Raw genomic sequence first — 20,972 nt, forward strand, 5'->3', positions numbered from 1 at the left:
TACCAGAGTTTGTTATGTATATAGAACAAAATGTGTCAAAGATAATGTCTTTAAATGACCTAATTTGCATAAATAATAGAATACTATGTTCGGATGCTGCTACAATGATCTGTACTGTTAACTTATCTGAACAGGTAGAAATGACTGATTATCCATATGACTAGTAGCCTACTAGTGTTTCTGTATCCTAAGTTAGCTTGAGGCCAGATCCTCTCACTCATTTTCACGGCCTTTGGAAGTATGGAGAAACGTATCTTCTTAAGTAAACTCTCTGTCAACTGACTGAACTTCAACTTTGACTCCTGGTCTTCATTGAGCATATTGGTCTTGTTATGGGGTCTAACTGTACTTGCCAAACAATTTAGTTAAAATTTCAGAAACATAATAAATCACAGCAGATTGCAGAGATTTTCAGAGATATGTACTATTCTGATTCCTCTGAATGGGGCACCACAAACAAATCAGAAACTATCTATTCTAAATCTATTTAAATAAATGGTATACGCTCTAAACACAACCATCCTTACAAGTAAAGTGGCTGATGCTGTGTTTTATTGCAGCAAGAGTATTCACAATCCCTCAAACAGTTTGTAAACTGTTGCATTAGATTTGAGGCATATCTCTACACTGACAGATAAACTACCCAGCTGGACTCCCAAAGGGGAAGCCTTGTGCTGATTGTATAGACATTGACCAGGGCAAATATAAATGAAACCACTTAAGAATCTCCAAAGTCCATAAATGAGAAATTTGATGTGGCAAATTCACTCTGAAATATCAAACGGAGCGTTGGTAGAGGTCTCTCAACAACTCTGAAAATGTAATTTACAATTCTGCCAACTCGCTTGGTTTGTTTAAACTCATAGGAAATGCTTTGGATGTTCTGCTAGAGTACTTGTCAGATCGAACTTGAAAGCAAAATGTCAGTATTTAAAGATGCAAAGTAATATGGCCAATATAAACAATGAGGCTGTTGCCATAATTGTGTACAACAATAATAATAATAATAATAATAATAATAATAATAACAATAATAATATGTAATTTTGGTCAAAACTGTCTTTTGAAATCAATGCTGCATCATACAAATTAAACACCCTTTTACAACTATAAAAATGTTCAACTCTGTAAGCTAAATGAGATCCATATAGAGAAATAATGAATAGTGCCATGTGTCTTGGAGCATATGTTTGGACTGATTAATCAACCCAGCAAACACATTTACGTTGAGGCAACGTCTGTGGCACGTTGCATTTCTACTATGGCGACGTCGCTGACTACGTGCTCGCAACATTGTAACAACGTACCAGGGCTGTAGCAACGTTGTTGCGCGACATTCAACAACTGAGAGACGACGTTCAGACAATTTTTTTGTAGATAAGCCTATAGATATCCCCCATATAGCATTTTATGTTTTGAGGTTAATTTTTAATTAGTCAGATGTTAGATAATTATATCATTTTTAAATATTGTTTATCCTTATTATTATTTAATGGGACTATCAAATAAGTAAATTAGTAAATTAGTAAACAAGTAAATTAGCCTAATTATAATCAACACCTGCCAAGTGTACACTTTGAAGAGTGAAAATGACAGAAGGTTAACTCAACTTTATTAAAACTGCACATGGTAGCCTAATCAAATTGCACTTCCAAAAGATATACATTTGTGAAAAAAAAAAATAATAATAATAAAAAATAGATAAATACATAAATAAATAAACGAATATACACATTTCTGTTAAGTATAATAAAAGCATAACATAAAAAATAAAAAAATAAAAAATAAAATAAAAAAAACTTTAAAAAGCAAAGATCAGAACATTTAATGAACAAATGGCAGACAGACAAAGGTCGGTAACCGGAATCATTAACAAATCCAGAGGAGCAAAGAAATATCAGACAAATCAAGTGAAAAACTAAACAGTGCGAGCGAGGCTACATTATTCACATTAGAAAATGAAGTTGTAGGTTGTGTTTGAATAATTACGTATCTTATTTAGCTGAGGTATATTCAACGCAATACTTAAATAGCCTAATGTTATCTTTGCTCGATGAAGAATGACACAACACAATGTGTTGAAATTTAAAAGGCTGATTTTCGCGCTTCGGGGCAGTGACGAGTTCATATGTCTTCCAGTGGTTGTCCAGACCATGGTCCAGACACACTAGACACAACCTTAATGGCAATGGCCCTGGGGTGCGTTTCCCGAAAGCATCGTTGGCCAACTATGGTTGCAAGTTCATTGCAATGTCCATTGAACTCTATTGGTAACGACGGAACTTGCGACCATAGTTGGCCAACGATGCTTTCGGGAAACGCACCCCTGAACGGTGGTTTAATGTCAACATTGTGACAACGCTGTAACAACCTTCACCACACAACGTAGTTGTAGCAACCTTTTGGCCATGTTGTTAAAACGTTGTTAGAAGGTTGGGTACGTTATGCCAACCAGAGCCGGTTCTAGACATTAGGAGGCCCTAGGCAAAATTCATGTTGGAGGCCCCCCACCCCCAATAAAAAAACACTTGAAACAAATATGATTCCTAACCTTTTTATTTATACAACATTTAATTTTAAAAGCAGTATATTTTTACTTACACAGTACATAAGTTTGGACACATTACTATTTTTAATGTTTTTGAAAGAAGTCTCTTATGCTCATCAAGCCTGGATTTATTTGATCAAAAAAACAGAAAAATAATAAAGTGAAATATTATTAAAATTTAAAATAATGGTTTTCTATTTTACTATACTTTATATTTCTGTGATGCAAAGCTGAATTTAGTGCCACGTGATCATTCTGATTTATTATCAAATGTTAGAAATGGTGCTTAATATTTATTTTATAACCTGTGATACTTTTTTTCAGGATTTTTGATTATTAAAGAGTTGTTTTAAAAAAGTCTTCACTATCACTTTTTATATATTTAACACATATATATTTTTTTCTGTATTTTTGATCAAATAAATGCAGGCTTGTAGAGCATAATAATAAACTTCTTTCAAAAACATTAAAAATAGTAATGGGTCCAGACTTTTACCGGTACTGTACATATTAATCAAACTTTATCTACGGTAATCTCTTTTTTGTTTAATGAAGATGTTATTGTTGTTGTTGTTATTTTGCTGTTTTATTCAATTTATTCACAGTTCCAGAATCCCACTTCAGTAGATGAGCATAAGTGCTTTTATATTGCATTGCTACCTTAAATATGCTATACACAAATCAAGTGGAAGAGAAAGACACGATCGCTACTGAGCAGAAAAAAAATATATAAAGTGAAATTATTGGCGTAATGTCAGGAATCTAATCATCAGCAGAATTTAGAAGATAGACCCATATATATGAGATCCTTTAGACTATTTGAAACATTTCAAAATGTTGTAGTGTGTTGGCTTTTTAACTTAGAATACAGACGTCTTGTCTTTTAATTTTGTAGCTTTTTTACTAGTCAGCTCCCGACGCGATGTTATTCATTGTACGCGCAAATTCAAAGCGTCGCGTCTGGGCACGTTAATGACGCTCGCGCTCTTTTAAACTCGTAATAAAGCGGTGAATGATTTTTCCAGAAATGACGCTGATCTACAGTACAAGTTTATATTTAGAATACATTGCAATCACTCCAAAATAGATGACGACAACTCTCACACCTGCATTATGAGCTGTGCTTCTTTGTGTGCTTATTAGGCTTTAGCCTCGCAGCATCTGATGGATGCGTTCGTTACACATACTTTCAGAAGCCGGCACACATTAATTGGTTTAACTGCAGTAATGTAACAGTCTATGGTTAAGATAAACATCGTCACTATTTATAGTGAATTAATAAATATTGAAATAAATTGTAGATAGGACATTTGTACTTTTTTTTTTTTTTTTTTTGTCCCTCTGTCTGGGCCCCATCCCGCCAATCGGGCCCTAGGCACGTGCCTAGTTTGCCTTTGCGTTAATCCGGCTCTGATGCCAACGTTCTGTGTTTGCTGGGAAAACACTTGACTGATGAATTCCAGACCTCTTTTTCCATTACAAATTTCAGCTTTACTTTTAATGGCTGTTCACTCTGGTTCCCAAATGGGTGAAATTAATTATACAAGAGTAGGCCTATAAAATATAAACAGCAGATGTAGATCAATCGTTAAATCCAAATTGTGCTTGATTATTTGTACATACAATTATTTATGCACCCAGACATCCCTTTGTAGTTGAACTTGACTGTCGTTTACATTCATGTCTGAACACTAAATATTACTGGCATCATTAGTATTGATGCATGCATGTATAGTCTAAATTGATTCACTGTGACACCTCTGCTGTATTTACCACTTTTCACATCACATCACGTAGAAAGTGGTATTCACACTTCACGAAAATGTCTGACAATGCAGTAAGCCTCATTCAAATATTTGTAAAAAATTCTCACTATAGGACTCATTCGCCAATTTATTTGTGCATGTTAAATAATGCACCACATAGAAAATGCTCAATAAATTCACCAGAAATTACCCATTATCTCATTGTAATTCATTGCCATTTTACACATAGGAAGCTTCTCAAAGAGTGCCTAGTTTGTGCTAATAATATGACCTTTTTCTCTTAGTGGGCTCAATCTCAAATCCATGCATTTTAATAAATACATGCCTTTCTCTGTATATGACATGAAATGAAACAGCCCGTGTTGAAGGCACAATTTCTCGATTTGCGTCCAAACTTAAGATTAGACGTAAGATAGACCTAACATTTGAAATATATCGACCTCTAATAAGGTCAAGATATTGACATTGGCGCTTTAACGTTACTAGTAACAAAGTATTAGACGCGCCTCAAGAGACAATGCGTTTACTTGCCTTTGTTACAGTGTATAGTGTCCGCGTTCCATCGTTCTACCGCTCTGGACTCGCGTGCTCGTGATGTTTTTCATCCACTGCGAAGTTTCGCGGCTCTCCATCAATAATCCAGACGCGTGCGAAGTGCCGCGCGTTTCCCATGACAGCTTTTCCTCGCCAGAAAAGGACACTGAAGGGTTAAAAGAACTGACTTTCTAAAGAAAGAGAAGGTAGATATCGCTCTTTCATCAGTAGTTAACGTCTGTCCGTTCTCCAATGTCCACATTTCGTGTACTTCCTTCATAAAGTGTTGAGGAGAGCGCCTCCTTCGTCGTGTCTTTTTATGAGACTCAATGGAGTGAGTGACCGGACTTCAGTTCGCTTTCCATTTAATCAGACATGGCACATAGTCTAATACACATTCAACTTGCTGCATTACCCCTTTAGGGTTTTGAGAAGTAAAACCACAAAATATGTTGGCGGATGTGTTTATAAATAGGTTTGTCATGTAATATTGAGGGAAAAGAAGACGAAATGCCTGAAAGCAGGCACATTAAAGTATAGCAGATAATTTTTTTTTTTTTTTTTTTTTTCTGTTATCTGAATGTTGGCGACATCTTGTGGAATTATTTTTACATGGAGAGGCGGATAAATAATTGTCCGCAAATGACTTTTATAGATTAGGATATATTCAAGATAAAACTGTTACATTATGATGTACACTGTAAAAAAAAAAAAAAAAAAAAAAAAAAAAAAAATTTTAAAACCGTAAGTAAACTGGTTGCCTTCAATTTGAGTTCATTGAAATAAAACAATTGAGATAATACAAAGGAGGAGATTGGTTTATTCAACAGAAACTCAAAATAGTATGTTATCTGAACCACATTAATTATCTAATTTGATTTGACAAAAGAAAAAAAAAGTTGTAACAAATCATGAAAACAATTTTTTACAGTGTAGTTAAAGGAGAACTCTGGTCAATTTTAACATTGAGCTCATATTTTTTGTACATTTGGAGTGCTGTCAATACAGAGAACAATGACAAAAATCGGTGTTGCCTACACCGAGTTATTCTATTTTTAAAATTTGTTAGTAATTAAAATAGTAATCGATTGTCGAGTTCACGTGCGTGATCATAAGTAACTAAACCCAACCTATGCGCGTGAACTCGGCAATCGACTACTTTGGACAACAACCGAAAACAGGATGTAAACACAGATATTTGCGCTGGCTTAAATAACATCATTTTTATACATATCTTTCACATCTACTGCAGTCAGATTCACCCGTGATCACTCTGAAGGAATCACTCACATTAGCTGTGCACTTGTAATGACACATCAAGGATGTTAAGAGCCTAAAAGCAGGTTTAAAACTTGCCCCATTGAAGTCAACAGGGTGCAAATTTAAAAAATAGAATAACTCGGTGTAGGCAACACCGATTTTTGTCGTTGTTCTCTGTATTGACAGCACTCCAAATGTACAAAAAAAATGAGCTCAATGTTAAAATTGACCGGAGTTCTCCTTTAATAATGGGATTCAAACACTCAGCAATGACAATTCTCTTCATTTATTCACCCTCGCCCTATCATTTCAAACACGTATGGTCCAATTTTCTTTCCTCACTGGACAAATTCAGCTCTGATTTTTCATTCGCTCTTCAAAGCATCACACTAGTTTTAAGGTCAACGATGACAAAATTATGTTAATATCATTGTCTTGAATCCACAACAAAGACTGAAATTAGAGAGAAAGAGGGAAAATTAAGCTTTTTCTATACTGGTACTTGAACGGTTTTTCATTTTCATTGCATGGTAAAGTTCCACAATGTCATGTAGGTTTGAATTGACATTAGAGTGTCTATTTCCTTTAAACACTTTTGACCAACAATATTAGGAAAACCCGCCACAAATCACCTTTGTAAATGAACTGAATGACAAAGTATTGAGAGGCAGTTTTTTATTTTGCATGGAGAAATGTGTTGTAAAAAGACCATAAACTCTGCCCCATCATAACAACATTTATGGAACATGTCTAAAGTATACAATCCAAAGGTTAGGACATCTACTGTGGGCTCAATTTTACTCAGTTTTTATGAATAAAATATATGCAAGCAGTTTTAAAATGAAAACACTACTAAAAATAATGCATAAGGTTAACAATACCAGAAAATACTGAACTGTGAATAAGCAAGCATTTTCCCTAATACCTATCGTATCTATTTGACAAAAAAAAAAAAAAAAATTGTGGTTTGCTTCAAAGAATAGAAATGAAGGGCAGAACAACATTTAGACATCGATTGCAAAACATAATTTTCAGTCTTTTGTAGGCCTAATCTTATTTTCAAGAAATAACATCTAAAAACAAGATAGTTTTTCTTAAAAATGTAACGTATTCAGACTTGTTTTCAGATAGGATACCTTGAATTAAGTTTATTTTCTAACCCCAACAGCAAATAATTTTCTCTTGTATTAAGCAAAAAATAAAACAATTTAGTGAAAAAAAAAAAAAAAAAAGTCAGCGGGGTATTTAAAAAAAAAAAACATTTAAGATATATCCTTGTTTTAAAGATTTTAGTAAGACTGGAAACCAAGATGAAAAACACTGATTGAGAAAAATCTTTTTTTTTTTTTAAGTGGACTTAGGAACGAGACCTTGAGTGGGATCGAGATCGAGAATACGATTTTGAGCGTGAATGTGAGCGAGATTTGGATCTGGATCTAGATCCCCTGCGCAGATCAGCATCTGGTGGCGTTTGTGATCTAGATCGAGAATGAGCTCTAGAACGGTGCACTCTTTCAGCCACTCTGCCTTCATCACTGCCCTTGGTTGCCTCCTGAGATTTAGACCCAGACTCCCTGGAGAGATCCCTGTTGTTACCCGATTTGGACCGAGATTTGGACCGAGATTTGGACCGAGATTTGGACCGAGATTTGGACCGAGATTTGGACCGAGATCTGGATCGAGAATAAGAGCGACCTCTCTTGTTCTCCCGTTTGCTCTTTTTGCTCTGGGGGCTGCAGCTCAAGCTATTATCCCTGGCACTTTCACCTCCCCTGCGAGCTCCATTACTGCTCTCCTCCATCCTACTGCTCCTGCCCTTCGTCTTCTTGCTGGTTGACCTGCTGCGTGATCGTGAGCCTGAGGGTCTGGAAAGGTGGGGGAACAAGAAAAATGCATCAAATCAATATATATTAGCAAGACTGAAGCCACAGAACTTATTTTTATTATAGCAATTACTGCCATCTAATGGACTCATCGAACACCAAACTGTGACAATTCACTTCCATTCGCCTACCTTGAGCGGCTACTGGTTCGACTGTGGCTTCGGCTCCTGCGAGACCTCCTGCTCCTGGAGCGAGACCTGAAGGATGTGTGCAAGAAGCAATAAACTTTACATATGTTCACTGTGAACCTCTAAAGAAGCTTTTATTACAAGCAGTTCATTCAGCTAATCCTTTTTGACACCAAATAACATGACATTTACGCAAATGCAAAATCTAACTTAATTATCCGTTATAAGTCTCCCACCACATTTACAATATAATTCAATTATTAAAATTAATTTGTTTGCACCTGGAGGCACTGCGAGAATAGGAGCGTCTGCGTCTGGCACCAGGTCGGTCCTCGATGAGACGAATTTTCCTTCCATTGACCTCAGTGCCATCAAGTTTCTCCAGGGCTCTTTTCATGTCTGAGTACTGCCTGAACTCTATGACCCCCTCGTTCTTGCGGCCCTTATTAGTGTCTGCATACGTTACCTCACCAGCCTGACGCATGTAGTCCTGAAATGAATCAATGACACAGTGACTAGACAAAATCGTTGAACACGTTTACAGAACAGACGTTCAAAATTACAATTTCCAAAATGCCTTGTAAAATGTGTACCTTGAATGCAATGTAAGTCGCTTTGGATAAAAGCGTCTGCCAAATGCATAAATGTAAATGTGAAGTCAGAATGAAACTGAAGTTGTGATTGTCTTTTCTTCCCCATTACATTTCCATTATATTTATGCATTTAGCAAATGCATTTATCCAAATCCACGTACAAAAGAGGAACAAAGCTTTCATCAAAGAGCCAACAATTCAACAGCCAGGTTTATTAGACAACTATATTAGGAAACCAGCTAGAGAATTTTTGCAAGTGCATTGGTTTAAGAGTGTGGGGGGTTAAGTGCTCGCGGATGAGGTGTCTTCAGCTGCTGCTTGAAAGATGTGTTCTCAGCAGTTCGGGTGGAGGTTGGCAGCTCATTCCAACAGAGAGGGTGAAAGTTTTGGAGAGTAACTTTTTGTCTCGTCTCGATTTTTGTCTATCTAATACTGATTGGAACATTGTGGTTTGCTATCGCTATGATCTTGTGAGTGACAGGTTGTCCTGCCTCATCAAACAAGAGATGTCTTTGCAAGAGGGAGGGGAAGTTATTCTATTCGATCAAAGATTAGAAGAGCACATTCATTTAATTGTGCACAGATAAATCACTTTAATAAATCCTGCAATATTTCATAAATTGTGATTTTGATTTCATGGTGATTTAAAAAGACATAATAGTTTGATATGTAGGAGCAAAATGTAACTTGGCTAGTGGCAGAGATATTTGATTTAAAATAATTGGAAAAAGTGAGTGGTGCTTGCTTGTGCAATAACTCTCCACAACAAATCTACAAACAACAAAGCGTTGGGTGGTTGCTAAAAATTCTAAGGTGTTTAAATTGTTTTAGCATTTTGCTATGTAGTTGCTAGGGTGCTCCGAGTGGTTGCTAGAAGGTTACTTGCTGTCGCAAGATATATATTAGGGCTGAATAAACAACCGTATTCTGCTTGCTTCTCTCTCTCTCTCTCACACACACACACACACGACACCACTCGAACCTTACGAGAAATAATCTTTAATAAAGTTCGGAAAAGTTGAAGCGAATTACAAGGACATTCGCAGGCTTCATAGGCCTATTGCACAAGATATGAGATACGTGCGGTCTGCGTGATGTTACTTTTGTAGTGCGCGGTCTCGCCCGCCGGTATTTTACTTACAAATGTTCTACGAAGGCATCATATGTCTTGGAATGCAGTTGGCTTATATATTAAAAATATGAAAATAACCGACAGGAGCCGCTTTCAATTTCAAATACTCACGTTTGCGAAGAGAGTTTGAGCATGCGGCTGTGAGCGACTCTGTCTACGTGGTTAAATGTACTTGCATCTCAAAATGCCTTTATGACGCGAAATTAATGTGACACAGTCAGTTATTAAACAGACAGGACAAACCACATCTTATAATTTCAAAAGAGATGAAAACGTTGAGACAGCCTACTCTTAAATAGGCTACTGAAAGGACTCTTTGTTTATTGCTTTTAATATTTTTTTCCCTCTTTGTTATTTGTTTTGAAGCTATATTTTGTAAAATTATTAACATGTAATTCTATTAATTTAGTTTTTTAATGTGTAATTATTATAAGTAGGCCTACTTATAATTATGTAATTAAATATTTTAAGTTTTATTAATAAGATCAATTAAAGAAAAAAAATGTATCGGCTCATGAGGTGCCTAAAGATTCTCTTCCCTATTTTACAATGATTTATTGCTTGTTTTTGTTGAATAATAGAAAAGATAAAGAGCTTAAAAAAATAATCGCATATTAAATCGCAATCGCAATATTGGTAAAAAAAAAAAAAACCGCAATTAGATTATTTTCCAAAATCGTCCAGCCCTAATATAATATTATATATATATATATATATATATATATATATATAAGGACCATCTTCATATCTCTGTATTACTCTGGTCTCTAGAATTTGCGATATTCTTGATTCAGGTCACTCTTTCAATGCAAGTCTGTGGATTTTGTTTTTATCCGTTTTATCATCCACCAGGTGAAAATCTAAGTCTGATCACACTGAAAACTAACAGCACACCTCTCCTCAACAAATGGAGCCACTCATGTTTTTGAGTGAGGGGTTTGTTCAAATCCCTAAACATAAGTAATAGTAACAGTGATGTTCGCCTTAGCAAACAAAAGACAACTAAAACTAATGTGTTTTTGCACCTTCAGGTCCTGCCAGCTGCAGCGACTAGACAGATTTTCCACAATCAGCCTGTAATCCGTGCGTGTAGGTGGGCCGTACCTGTCCCCTCCTCCACGCCCATACCGATTATTACCTTCAAAATGACGAGAATAAGATGGATACAGTTCAGGATTGGTAAAAGACAATGGAGTGTCCACACAAGCCTTTAAGACTTTGTGGATTTCACAAACAGAAACACTAAAAGATTAAACTTATAACATCGACAAAAATAAACTAAAGTTTTACTTATGGTTTAAGAAACTGGATTTACTTCTACTAGTGTAATACATTACAAACTGAATTCTACCCTCTAACTTAAAGGGACATTTCACCCCAAAATGAGTCTATCATTTATTCACCCATATGTCATCTGTGTAACACAGAAGAAGACATGCTGGAAATATGTCTATAAAGAATCATGTTTTGTTTTTGTTTTTTTAATCAGTAGGGTCAAAACTGGACAAACTGTTTGGACAAAAAAAAAGAAAAAAGTGAATCATATTTCAAAACATCTGGTTTTCTGTACAAAAAAGTCAAACACGTTAAGAATGACATATGGGTGAGTAAATTATGACAATCATTATTAGGTGAACTATCACTTTAATATAGATTTATTCTTCAAGAACTGAAAATATTCCACCAAATAACATACTTACGCTGTACTTAAATTTTAAAGATTATTTAACAGGGGAAAAGGAAAATGTGAAAATAAATAAAACCAAAACATATTACAGGCACCTAAAAGAGCTCAACCCACATCTCCTAAACCCAATGGTATCCTCACCACCCGGCTTAATGGGAAAAGCGGTCCTCATTCACATTGGCTCGCTTTAATGGTCTGCCCAGGGGCCCAGTTTGGTCAAAGAGCCACACGCATGGAAAGGGGGACACCATGGCCAGCAAAAGGGGCAGGCAGTCAGACTCTTTTAATGAAACATTGAGGGTTAAATTTCTAGCTTTGACATTATTTTGAATTAAAAAGTTATTTCATTTAAAAAATGAAAAGAACTCATTCAATTATATTGCAACAATAGATATCTGCATATAGTGAAGCAGAAATTACAATATTTAGAATTACTAAAAAAGTTCAGGGTGATTCTTCATTTAGGGAAACTTACTTGAGGCAGATCCTTTTTTTTTTTTCTTTTTTTTCTAAAAAGTGAACTATTTGTTATATTGCTTCAAGGACAGAAATATTCTCCCATCTGAAGAATCACCCATCAATAACATTGTAAAGATTACCATCCAAACAATTTTGCTCCCTACAAAGTTAAACAGTAACTGCATCTGATGTTACAAAAGAAATTAAACATACTATTTTCAGGCTTCTCATACAGAGACTGGGCACTCTCAAACATGCGGTTCCATTCTGTTTTTAGATCAAGTGAGTCAATATGAAGATGAAAAACAAAAACAAATCAATGATGACATTTACATGCCTAAGGACAAGTGATTCACTGTTTTAAACCATCAATGTCTTACTCAACAGAGTTGTGGATGGAACTGTTGAAACCATGTCATAGCCGATCTCCTTTACCTGAAGACCTGCGGTGACATCAATGAAAACATAAATTCTGGAAACACCTAATTCTGGTATAATGATTAAAAATCATAATGGGCATGTTGAGCACCAAACTCTCCAGCTGAGAAGCCTGAAAAAAAAATCAGTGTTTGCACAATCCAACATCTACCAAAAAAATAAGTTAATATGCAACAGAAATAGTATATGGTATATAGTATTCTAGAAGAGCGGATAAATGGATATCTTACTTCTTCCAGATCTGTTGCCTCCATCACGGCGCTGTCCTATGGTGTGCTCCACTATCACTCTCTTCCCACAAAGATCTTTGCCGTTCAAATCGTACACAGCATCATCTGCATCACGGGGGTCATCAAACTCTACAAAGCCATATCTGAGGAGATAGATAAGAGTTATGAGCTTTGAGGGAAAATAAGCATGTTATGTAAAAAAAAAAAAAAAAAAAAAAGTTGTCTAATCATCAAATTAGCTTTTTCAGCTATTCCCTTGGTTACTCTTTGTTACCCTATGTGGTCTAATTTAATGGTTAAAGTCGTGAAATAGCTTGATGAGCAGTTTTATGCTGTATTAACTTATTTCATCTTGAAACACTAAGTTTAGGCAGGACATATCAAAATGTTCGTAGCTTTTTTTCTTTTCTTTTTTGTCTTTAACAGTCAATTTAACCATTAGTTAAATCAGTGGACTAGTTTTTTAGGTAGGGTTTTTTTTTTAATAAATATAAATAAATAAAACAACACAAGAAGCATATGAACCCAAAGTATTACATATAGACAAAATTAAATATCACCTAACGTTATACAAAAAGCAGTGTCAAAAAAGAGAGACGTTGTGCAAGAGAAAAAGAAAATGTGCGTTTAAACTCCACACGTTTTGTCAAAACTGATGATCATGCAACTCGAAGGAGTTTCAATTGACGTCAATTAAAAGATATATGTCCAAAATATAAACATTTTCACGAGGACATCAGACCCTGCTGTACCTGTATAATAAAAAATAAATGTCAACTACAGTTAATTTTTAGTGAATGGGACCGACAACAACAACAAAAAAAAAAAGACAAAATGAAGAATTCAGTCGAGGCCACCCTGGAAACAATGGGGGTTAGCAATAGCATGCTGTGCTAACACAGCTAAAAAAAATATTAAAAATGACCGATTACCAGCCAAAAATATTTCCAAATATATTCTAATGTGTAATTAATTAGTAATTCTGCTAATGAATTCATAATATAGCTCTCTTTTAAATCACATGGAGCAGAAGAACAAACAGTGTATCCTTCTTAATGACTCAATCGCTGTTCCGGCTGCACATTTAATTTGCTTGTATAAAGAGAATATTACTTACCCATTTTTCAGGTCCACTTCCAGTATCTTCCCATAGCCTTTAAAAAACCTTTCAACGTCTTTCTCTCTGGCGCGATAGCTCAATTTTCCCACGTAAACTCGAGACATTTTCCCGGTGCAGTAGCTAAGCGTGCAAAACCAGCAACAACATATGTGAGATTTAAAATAAGGGACACGCATTCATGTTTTCCAAAATAAAAGTCCTAAAGACTAGTCAAAATAAGGGACCCGGTGTTTTCCAAAATAAAAGTCATGAAGCCTGTAGCCAAAATTGTTGCGGTTCTGAAGATTTTCAACCAACAGCACATACGTTATTGTTTACTTTTCTCACTACCGACCTTTAAGTAGTATTAACTTTAAGACATGTAAATGAAATTAATGCAATAAATCTGTTTTGATTAATTTGAGTAAAATGTGTTTCCTTTACCAAGAAAGTGGCAAGATGAAAACCATTATTTTCTGTTTCAAACTTTAACATAGCATTTTTAGGTTATAATAACATCAAAATCCAAATCCAAAAATAAAAAAAAAAAGTTATTTTTCATATCGAAACTGTTTTGAAACAACAAAGTTTCAAAGTAAGTTTATTAGTATAATAAGATTAGTATAATATTTTTCGTAAGTTTCACAGACAAAAACACGTACTTTGTCATAATTAAGGAAACTGTAGAGAAGATTCACATATTATAGTATCAATTTTATATCACTTGTAGGCCTAAAATATTTTTTTAAAGATTTAATTCAACCCATAGCCCTGTTGAGGTCACCACAAGCTATTGATAGGTAAAAGGAATAGCTTTAGCTCACAGTGACCTTGCTCAACAGGGCTATGGCGGGTTGCCGTATTACGGAGCCCGGGAAGTCACCCGTGGGAGAAAAAAAAAACAATCCGTCCGCTCAGTTTATAAACCGTACTCACGAATACTCAAACTGTTCCCTCGGTTTAACAAATCGTGCCCACAGATTAAAAAACCGTACCCGCGAGTTTCTAATCCGCGCTCTCAGATTTGTAAACCGTGCCTTCAATTTTTGCAATCTGTACCCACAAATTCATAAACCTTGCCCACGCTTTCGCAGTCCGTTCCCACGGGTTTGTAATCTGTACTCACGGATTTGTGGCTCACTCTCATTTAGAAGAACACGTTGTTAACGAATCTTATTGTATATTGTTTTATTGAATATTAAGTGGAATACATCAAATTGACATGTCTGCATGCTTAAAGTGATTCTCAGTTGTAGCGGGTATGGGTGGAATAGGCTATACGATTTAATATGAATGACATGCATCAAAATCTTTTGTTTATTTGTGATAATTTTAGCACTTTATTATTATTTTCTAACCTGTATTATGACCAGAGCCGGATTAACGCAAAGGCAAACTAGGCACGTGCCTAGGGCCCGATTGGCGGGATGGGGCCCAGACAGAGGGACAAAAAAAAAAAAAAAAAAAAAAAAAAATTAAATGTCCTATCTACAATTTATTTCAAAATGTAGCCTATTAATCAACTAAAAATAGTGACGATGTTTATCTTAACCATAGACTGTTACATTACGTCACATTAACGCCAGCCCATGACTGTAGAGGCGCCAGCCAGTTTAGTCCGAGGGGACGTCAGAGGCGATCAGAGGCGGTCAACGAACGCATCCATCAGGTGCTGAGTGCGAAGCAAAAGCAGAAATAGGCACGCAAAGAAGCACAGCTCGTAATGCAGGTCATCGATTTTGGTGTGATTGCAATGTATTTTAAATATAAACTTGTGGGCTACTGTAGATCAGCGTCATTTCTGGAAAAACCATTCACCGCTTTATGAGTTTAAAAGAGCGCGCGAGCGTCATTAACGTGCCCAGACGCGACGCTTTGAATTTGCGCGTACAATCAATGAATAACATCGCGTCCAGAGCTGACTAGTAAAAAAGCTACAAAAGTAAAAGACAAGACGTTTGTATTCAAAGTTAAAAAACCAACACACTGCAACATTTTTAAATGTTTCAAATAAAGGATCTCATATCTATGGGTCTATCTTCTATATTCTGATGCTGATGATTAGATAATACCCTGACATCATAGCCTATAGGAATATTAGTTTAGATTTTTTTTCCTGCTCAGTAGCGATCGTGTCTTTCTCTTCCACTTGATTTGTGTATAGCATATTTAAGGTAGCAATGCAATACATAATAACATATTACTGATATTAATAATATGACAATATCTGCAGTCAATATTGATTAAATGGGAGGGAAAAATCCTGCCCATAACGCAGAAAAATGATAAAAGCACGTTCATGATGTTCATCTACTGAAGTGGTATTCTGGAACTGTGAATAAACTGAATAAAACAGCAAAATAACAACAATAACAATAACATCTTCATTAAACAAAAAAAGAGATTAGCTTAGATAAAGTTTGATAGGCTACCAGTAAAAAGTCTGGACCCATTACTATTTTTAATGTTTTTGAAAGAAGTTTATTATTATGCTACAAGCCTGCATTTATTTGATCAAAAATACAGAAAAAAAAACAGGAATATTCAGCAAGGATGTGTTAAATTTATAAAAGTGATATTGAAGACTTTTTTAAAACAACTTTTTAATAATCAAAGAATCATGAAAAAAAGTATCACATGTTATAAAATAAATATTAAGCACCATTTCTAACATTTGATAATAAATCAGAATATTATAAAGTTTTCTGAAGGATCACGTGACACTAAATTCAGCTTTGCATCACAGAAATATATTTTAAAGTATAGCCTAGTAAAATAGAAAACCATTATTTTAAATTGTAATAATATTTCACTATATTATTTTTCTGTATTTTTGATCAAATAAATCCAGGCTTGATGAGCATAAGAGACTTCTTTCAAAAACATTACAAATAGTAATTTGTCCAAACTTATGTACTGTGTAAGTAAAAATATACTAAATTTAAAATTAAATGTTGTATAAATAAAAAGGTTAGGAATCATATTTGTTTCAAGTGTGTTTTATTGGGGGTGGGGGGCCTCCAACATGAATTTTGCCTAGGGCCTCCAAATGTCTAGATCCGGCCCTGATTATGACTGATATTTGACGAATTGCTTTGTTAATTTTTTTGTAAGTTTTGAACAAAAGCGTCTAATAAATATGTAGCCAAATGTAATAATAATAATAATTATAATTATAATAATAGCCTAATAATAAAAAAATAATAATTATTATTAGTAGTAGTATTATTAGTAGTATTTGAATTAATAACTATAAATGAGTTCACTTAAGACAGTAATGTTTATCATAAAATAATTTATGAATGCTTTATTTTTAAGCAAAAATTATGCAAAAAAATTAGGCCTATTTTATCCAAAACTGTAAAAGGTTAGGTTATAGCCTATAATAATAAAGCATTGATACATTATTTGATGACAAACATATTACTGTAAGTGAACTCGTTTATAGTTCAATTCGTCAAATATAGGTTAGAAAATAATAAAGGTTATCACAAATAAACAAAAGATTTTGATGCACGTCATTCATATTAGGCTACCATATAACCTGCCCTTAAAGAGATGCGAGATTACATAAGGGAGCGCATAAAAATCTTGCGCCGAGCGGAGTGCCAGCGAAGGGATAGAAGGAGGCGGGAAAAGGAAAGGGTCAAGTTTACAAAAAAAAACCTTCAAGTACCTGTCAGGGCTCCTTGGAGTTAAAAGATCAGGAGTAGTGCAGCAGGTTAGTAAAAAAATCGTTCACTTTGGTATAGAAGCATGAAATTTGGCACAGATACTCTCTAAGGGCCACTATTTTGGAAAAAGGCGTTGGCCACTCAAAAATTCAATATGGTTCATTGCTATTCAATGCTTATTATATCAATTATTCAAACAGTGATCCAAGCATAACATTTTATACAAATATACTCTCTAAAGGACATGTTAATAGAAAAAGACAATAGGGTCTGGCTGCAGACTTACGGGGCGAGTGGAGCTCCACTCAATAGCGGAAATACGTCACCTCCACTGCGCCGGAGCGCATATACGTCACCTCCACTGCGCCGAGCGGATATATAAACGATTATTATAAATGACTTCACGCAAAATATCGAAGCGGTATACTAAGCTTTTACGTTTACGTCTTTAAAATATAATATATTTAATATTATTTAATAATACTAGTAAAAATAATTTCAGAATTTGCTATTTAATGCAAAATAACATGTACAAATCAACCAATGTAAAAATGAAGAATAATTTCCAGTTAATTTAATTGTTTTTTTAAAGAAAAGGTAAAAAATATATATATTGACAACACACTTGAACTACAAAAAAGTGACAAATTGTTACATCAGACACATTGCACACACACACACACACACACACACACACACACACACACACTTCACTCTTCAAGGCCTCCATCGGCCAAAAAACAATCCCAGCTACAGTAGCCAGGTTTGTCATCTGAGGAGTAAAACCCCACAAGCACTCCCCGTTGTCCATTTCCCTGGTAGCCAGACCCACAGTCTTTGTAAAGCTGGCTGCATTGTAGACGGCTGCATCTAGAGATGGTGTACGGCTTTCTGTAGCTTTGCCGGTGTCTCTTTGAAAGTCTTTTCCAATTCACTACACCTGTTTAATATCAAAATGACAATGACAGTCACACAATTCAGACAATAAACGAACAAATCTTTAACTGTAAAAAGTTTCAAGTTAGGGAAATGGAAGAGAGTGAGATTAACCTAGCCAAATTGTTTAGACAAAAAACAAGATGGGGCAACCACACTTATTGAACTCACTATCAAGCCATCTGAAGTGTGCCTCCTGCTGAAAATGCTCCTGGCTGACAATGTTGTTAAATGTCTGGCATGCCAGAGCCAGCCTCAGGATTGCAGAGCAGCCGTCTTCTAGAACTACGAAGACAAGGATCCTCTGAAGAATGTCATCGGGCAACTGTAGATTTGAAACATGATTTAATATGGAGTCATTGCAAGCCATTTCATCAACATTAAAGTGAATATGAACATGCCTGCAAAATGTCAGTGGCCACTGCACCATCCTGTGAAACCCTTTTGATCTTTGCTGGGAGTGTAGGTACCTTCAAAAAGTAAAACATAGAAAAACAGATCATTTAAGAAACAGCTGCACATTTATACATGCTACTTTCACTACTTTTTACTGAAATATTACCAAAGTGCTGTGTCTCCTTTTCCTAGGGACACGAAAGACAGGCAGCAGACTCCCATCCCCCATCTTCTTGCCTTCCTCTGTAAAATGTGCAAATCTTCGACCATGTCTGTAATTGACATTGACCAAATATGTTCATCATGCTTTCCCACTTTGACAGTAGTATCTATTAATGTACTACTTTTCATTTCACAAACCATACCCCTCAATTTCAAGGTTCTCCAGCAAAACCTTGCACCACCAACTCCTCAGATATGGCATGTCAGACTGAAGATAAGAACAGTTGTAATGTAATTCACCACAATTAACATTAAACATCTTTGTCAACACCAAGACTGCACTTACGTTGGTGAAATCAAATGCTGCCTCCATAGTTATGTACCAGGTATACTGTAAAGGCAGAAAGGATGTTATGTTGCCATGTCATTTGTATGAGCATAAATTAACCAAGATGAATAAAAATGGACAATGGATGTTGTGTGGACATCACTAAACATCCTGAAAATAAGCTTGGCAACTCACCATAACCATAAATAATCCACAGTCAATCCCAAAATGTTGTAGGGGTAGCCCCTGTTTGAAGAAAGAACACCCATTATGAATAATTTACAATGACTATCAACCTTATACAATGTTCTTGTGCATTTTCATTGCAAATGATTATTACCTCAACATCCAGGCCTGACTGTTCTTCCCATGGCCCGGGCATGAGCTTTTGTGCAACAGCCCTGATAAAAATCAAGACAGTGTTACGAAGAATACTTACAATTTAAATACACACAGTACAATTCAGCTGGGGAGCACAAACCGTTTCAGAAATGCAGAATAAAATTAAGAAATTGGTTGAACATGAAATGCCAACAATGCTTACATCCTCTGAACGTGAGGTACTATAACTATGAAGTTTGTGCAAGCCTTGACAAGTCAAAGGAACGCGAGTCACGCGACTGCCGAGAGTACATGTATATAAACGTGGGCAAGTCAGAAGAACACGACTGCCAAAATTGTAGTTGCATTAATGTGGGCAAGTCAGGGGAACGTGACTGCCGAAATATATCATTGTGTTGTAACCTCAATATGTCTCGGTAGGGCTTGTAGCCAAAGCCTTGTTCCCACTGTGCAAACAGCGAATCGAGGAACAGTATTCCTCTTTTGAGTGGCATCATCACCTATGAGAATTGTCTTGGCAATGAGTAAACCTTTCATGTGTAATATCCCAATAAGCGTTGTAAAAAGAAATCTTCATATGCTTCTTTTCCACATCAACAGTATAGCTTGACAAACTTTCTTTGAAAGCATGCATTACTTACACATAGCAAAAAATGGCCTTGTGTCCACAGCGGGAATATAAGTGCATCTTTCTCGGTGGAGTCGACCTTAAAAGGAAGCAAGTTATGCTGTTAATTCAAATCAGTTTAATTATTGCTGTTGACCCTCTACAATGCGAGCAAATCACTCGCATATGCAAATAAATTTCACTCTGGGCGACTATTAGAAAATAGAAAATTCAAATTTTTAATTACTAGCCAATGACGATTCTATTGCCAAGGTGTGCGTAGAGGGTTGACTGTACAAATGTGTAGGTACTTACAGGAAGACTGCCTAGAGGGTCACAACTCAAGGGTGGGAGCCATGTTGGGGGGATGTGGAGGTCCATAATAAAGACATTTTTCCCCTACAGAAAGACAACTGACTTTGTTGTACTGCACAGAGCTCACATAGGTCCCTCTAAAATATAAGTTTAATACATGTGTATACGTACCAGTAACTCGACTATCTCCTTAACAAGCCTCAGACAAGCATTTCCCACCTGTTCATATGATTTAATGTTTTTTACTGTATTTACAATACAATAATTAAAACATATTGAGTACTTTAACATTCCAACAAAGTCTTTCACTCACCACTGAGTCCATTTCCCTGTTTAGACCTAAAGATAACAGGTTCTCCCTGGTCAAACATGTAGGGCCATCCTTAACCAGAATTTCATTGGCAGGCCTACCCTCATCCAGAACATAGCTGACCTACAAGTAAGACAAATTAAAA

At 35.6% G+C, this 20,972-nt stretch overlaps 2 protein-coding genes across 3 annotated transcripts; both read right to left on the bottom strand.

The window, feature by feature from the left end:
* Positions 1-6,769: 6,769 nt before the first annotated feature.
* Positions 6,770-13,939, bottom strand: srsf4 (serine and arginine rich splicing factor 4). Of its 2 annotated transcripts, XM_081377641.1 has the most exons (7): positions 13,776-13,935; positions 12,659-12,801; positions 12,371-12,433; positions 10,870-10,982; positions 8,401-8,609; positions 8,123-8,188; positions 6,771-7,973 (listed from the first exon to the last, which is right to left on the bottom strand). In XM_081377641.1, exons 1-7 carry the CDS (start codon positions 13,880-13,882, stop codon positions 7,466-7,468), a joined length of 1,209 nt encoding a protein of 402 aa, XP_081233767.1. In that variant the 5' UTR covers positions 13,883-13,935; the 3' UTR covers positions 6,771-7,465. The 2 variants fall into 2 exon arrangements, with proteins under 2 accessions (XP_081233768.1, XP_081233767.1); XM_081377642.1 differs by lacking the exon at positions 12,371-12,433 and having other exon boundaries at positions 6,770-7,973; positions 13,776-13,939.
* A 4,202-nt stretch (positions 13,940-18,141) lies between these two features.
* Positions 18,142-20,731, bottom strand: LOC308697361 (uncharacterized protein; the record flags this gene model as incomplete). The annotated part of the gene is made up of 11 exons (XM_081376540.1): positions 20,689-20,731; positions 20,518-20,601; positions 20,237-20,302; positions 19,594-19,654; positions 19,449-19,499; positions 19,272-19,316; positions 19,129-19,193; positions 18,930-19,035; positions 18,769-18,837; positions 18,539-18,692; positions 18,142-18,371 (listed from the first exon to the last, which is right to left on the bottom strand). The coding sequence occupies exons 3-11, from the start codon at positions 20,281-20,283 to the stop codon at positions 18,142-18,144; spliced, it is 828 nt and encodes a 275-aa protein (XP_081232666.1). The 5' UTR covers positions 20,284-20,302; positions 20,518-20,601; positions 20,689-20,731.
* Between the last annotated feature and the right edge of the window lie 241 nt (positions 20,732-20,972).

The sequence above is a fragment of the Scardinius erythrophthalmus genome (genome assembly GCF_964197995.2).
Source record: "Scardinius erythrophthalmus genome assembly, chromosome: 10".
NCBI lineage: Eukaryota > Metazoa > Chordata > Actinopteri > Cypriniformes > Leuciscidae > Scardinius > Scardinius erythrophthalmus.